Source organism: Fulmarus glacialis, unplaced genomic scaffold, assembly GCF_000690835.1.
Source record: "Fulmarus glacialis isolate BGI_N327 unplaced genomic scaffold, ASM69083v1 scaffold39429, whole genome shotgun sequence".
NCBI classification, from domain to species: domain Eukaryota; kingdom Metazoa; phylum Chordata; class Aves; order Procellariiformes; family Procellariidae; genus Fulmarus; species Fulmarus glacialis.
The window spans coordinates 9,236-13,237 of record NW_009234598.1 but is presented as its reverse complement, the minus strand read 5'-3'; the positions used below and the strand labels follow the sequence as shown (position 1 = coordinate 13,237).

At 42.0% G+C, this 4,002-nt stretch overlaps 1 protein-coding gene across 1 annotated transcript in view; it reads left to right on the top strand.

Annotated features, from left to right (window-relative positions):
• The window catches only part of CISD1 (CDGSH iron sulfur domain 1), a gene marked incomplete at its 5' end in the record, with an annotated part of 5,981 nt that extends 2,568 nt beyond the window's left edge, over positions 1-3,413 (top strand). Inside the window, one exon of the mRNA XM_009585696.1 lies at positions 3,140-3,413. Coding sequence (XP_009583991.1) covers positions 3,140-3,229 — 90 coding nt within the window. The remainder of the gene's footprint in view (positions 1-3,139) is intronic.
• Positions 3,414-4,002: the final 589 nt, after the last annotated feature.

Here is a 4,002-nt window from a genome sequence, read left to right as displayed (position 1 = left end):
CCCTGATCAGTTGACCTTCTATGGTGGGTTGCATGATCTTTAAAATGGTGTGCGTGCTTCTTCTCATGTTCCGTTATTGCCAAGCAATAATAAAATACAGAGACATTCTTCATCATTCTCACATGCTTGTTGTCTTTGGCAGTAGTTAGCTAGCATTATCTGTTTCTTACAGTTTTAAAACTAAGATCCTGTTAAAATTTGTAAGATACTGTTTATATGATGGCAAAATGGTAGAATGCGTGTGCTTCCAATGCAGGGAATTACAATTACTTCAACAACAATTGGGATCTCTATTCCATATATAGGTTAGAAGAAATGTCCTTGTGTATGATTGTGTGAGCACTTCTCATCAGATTTAGCCTCATCTGAGGCATGAGGCTGTTAATAGAACCAGTAGCATTATGAACCGTAAGATATTTCTGTGTGTACTGATAGCGTGCGTGCACTACAGTTGGCTTTCCATGGTGTCCCACCTGTATGGGGAGTAACAAAACAGTTGGACTATACCAGGGTGTTTTGGAGTAACTCTTAAAAAAGGAGCAGGATTATTTTCAGTTGTTTTTTTTTTTGTGAAATAGTATACTTCAAAGGCTTTTTTTTATTTGTGCTGGCCAAAGTCTTCATGGAGTGCATGTGTTTAAAAACCATACCATATATACGTGGTATCTTCAAATAAGTCTGTCTTGGGATGTAATTATCTGTTAAAGTAGGTGATAGGTAGTTCTTTAAATGGCCCTTTACTATTCAGTGTTGTGCTCTGCAGGCACTTCATAGCACTGCTTGTCAAGTTTTGTAGAAAAACCCAAGTGTTCAGATTTACCAGTGTAGAGGCAAGAGTTTTGTCTTAAAACCAAACTGTAATTAGTCTGAAGTTAGAACATTTGTTTTCTTGTCCTTCTGCATTTTTAAGTGTGTGAGCTGGGGGGGCGAGGGGGAATTCATTTGCTTTCTTTTGCAATGACCTGCAACCTCTGTGTCTTCCAGAGAAATATTAGTCCCCAGGCTGCGGGTCAAGGAATACTGCTGCAGACCATCAGAAGAAATAGTGGTAGAGAATCTAAACCTGTTCATTGTCAAGGAAAATAAGCTGAGTTGTCCAGATGACTGCACAGTTCCCTCAGGGTTTGAGCTTTGGCTGCTATTGCTAGCCTGCTTTATCTTAATCCAGGATGAACATGTGTCAGGCCCAGGATCCATCTATTCAGTATCTGGTCTTCAAGGTGACCAGTGGGTGCTCTGGAAAAGTGGTGGTGTGGGTTTTGGTGTTTGTTTTTTGTTTTTTTTTTTTTTTCCTGAGAAGCTCAGTCTAGTGTCCCAGGCTCTGGGAGCCAGTGGTTCCAAGACCAGCTGACTCAGAGGATTAATTCAGAGCAGTCAGAGTTGGTAGCTATTCAAGATGTCTCGATGCTATCTGAAGCCTATGAATCCCACCATTTTTGTCGCTTGCAAACTTGCAAGTGATGATGTTGCTGTAGCTAGACCTTGGGCTTGCCTCCTTGGGGCATGTGAGATGTTAATGTCTGATGGAAGCTGGGTCGATGCTTCTGTGAAGACCAGTGGACTGTGGTATTGCACGGAAAAACAACGGGCCCAGGAATATCTGGGTTGGAAGCTGGTCAGTGTCCCATGAACATATGTTCTTGTTAGCTCAGATTTTTCCCAAGTATCTGTCAGTACCTACTCATTGAGTCACATATGACTGATGTGATGATAAAGTTCCTGCATGAATCAGCTTACATGAGTATTCTCTGAATTCAGGGTTTCTTTATTTGGAAACATCACCTGCCATTTATAGCGTGGGTTTTGACATTTTGTAACTGTGAAAAACAAAAAATCCCCATCTCACCTCTCTCCCCCCCCCAACACTCTACCCTACAGGGCATGTGGCTTTATTTTTAGAGTTCTGGGAATTTTCTTGCAAGTATATTGTCTTCATTATATTGTTTTCATGCAGTGCTTTGAAATCTTTTATTCTAACTAAGCGTGGGTGATAGGATGTTAATTTTTTTCAAGGGCTGTAACTGAGGCATGAACAATGGGATCAGTAGAGTGTCGAAGACTGTTTGATGGTGACTGTACTGCGAGGGAATATTGCTGTTGCAAAGGCAACAGCTGAGTAATGCCCAACTTTGATTCCCATTACTTCTAAGCAAATAAAATAGTAACTGAGTGCAAAATACTGGCGTGTAATTTCTGTGATCACTTCCAGAGTTTCCTCTGCCGAGGAGGCATAGCCCTGAAAACGCATCCTGGAGAAGTGATGGGATCTAACCTCACTCTTGTTGCTTCACAGAATGTCCTTCGGCTCTTGCACGTGAAAAGAGCTGCCCAGGAGCAGAGTGGTTGTGACTGGTCTGGGACCTGGGCAGTTACAGCTGGCTAAAGGGGTCCCCGTGGGTCTTGCTCTGCCCAGGCTGTTCTAGGAGGGTTTTTCTTATGGAACAAACATTTCTTCAAATTACTTCCTCAGTGCTACCCTTAAAACCCCCTGATGAATAGCCATGTCAGTTGGAAGTGCAGTTTATTTCCATTAGCAGGTCAAAATCCTAATGTCGAAGCCAGCTTGCGCAAAGGGACCTTCGCGTCGATGAGAGAAGCTAGCTGTGTCAGGATGAAGCAAAGGCAGCTTGCCACTCTAGCTCTCTGGAGGCAGGACTAATATGTAGGTCGGTCTCCTAAATAAGAGGTGAGCTAGGGAAACTGTCCTTTTTCTCATCATGTGCGATGGAAAACCAGGGGAAAAATTCAGCAAAGGATCTCCTGTTTCTCTTCCTTACCGCACTTATCTTCTGTAACTGCACTCAACTCTGGCTGGTGCCCGGGAAGATGGAGCATGGGGCAAGGTTGAAAGCAAGATACTCCGGGTAGGTTATGGCTGAAGGTCAGCACGTTTTCCTCACGCTGGCCTGAGGCAGGAACACCAAATAGAGTGGAGCCGAGTTGCTGCTTTTTCTTAACGAGCCTCTTGTTCACTCTACGCTCGCATGGACAAAACTCAGGGAGACCTGAGGCGGCAGCACAAGTTATGGTCTGTGGTCACAGTGGATTTAATGAGAAGACATTCTAATGAACTTTCAACCTAGGTTCTTAATTCTGACTCTGGATGTATTTTAGATGTGTTTATTCTTTCTCTTTTCAGTTCCCGCTGTGTGATGGCTCTCACACAAAGCATAACGAGGAAACTGGTGACAACGTTGGGCCTCTGATCATCAAGAGGAAGGAGGCATAGAGTGGACAGTAGAAGCTACAAAATGAATGTCTGACAAATCCTCTGCTCACTTGTAATTGGGGGAAAAACCACAAATTCTTTGTCACGTCACTGAAGACTTTCCAGTGTAGTACATACATCAGGCTTCAGCATGTGTATTTTCTCTGGTGCTTGTCTTGTTTTAATCACTACAATGCATAATTTACTAAATAGTCATGGTTTAAATTTTTTGTCCTGTAAAGTGTGTGTACTCTCTCATTGAATATGAAACTAAAATGACGCACAGAATGTACTTCATCAGAAAATAGGTATTAAATTATTTTCAAATACATGCATACTACTCTGAGGCTATTCAGTAGAAAGTGTGTTCAAAATGTAGATCTTAAAATTCTGGAGAGGTTCTAAAGTCACAGGTCTGGATAGATTTCTACGTAAAAGGCAGTGGCAGGAAAGAAATCATGGTGCCAAAATGCAGCTTAACCTCTGATTATGCTGCATTTTCTGCAGGTGTCACGTTTGGCCTGTAACACTACTGTTCTGTATGGCTTCTGGGAAAAAAAAAAACCAAACAAAAAAAACCCCAACAAATTTAAAATAGTGAACTAGAAACAGACAATGTAAAAGGCTTATAGCGAGATGGCGCTAAAGGGCAACTTTACCTTTAATTTTACAGCAGTGTTGAAACTTGACCCTACTACCATATGGTATCAAGAACATAATACTGGAACTGCAGACATGTATTTAGGTTAGGATTAGGAAGATGGTCTCTGTGAGAGCTTTCTTAACAGACGAGT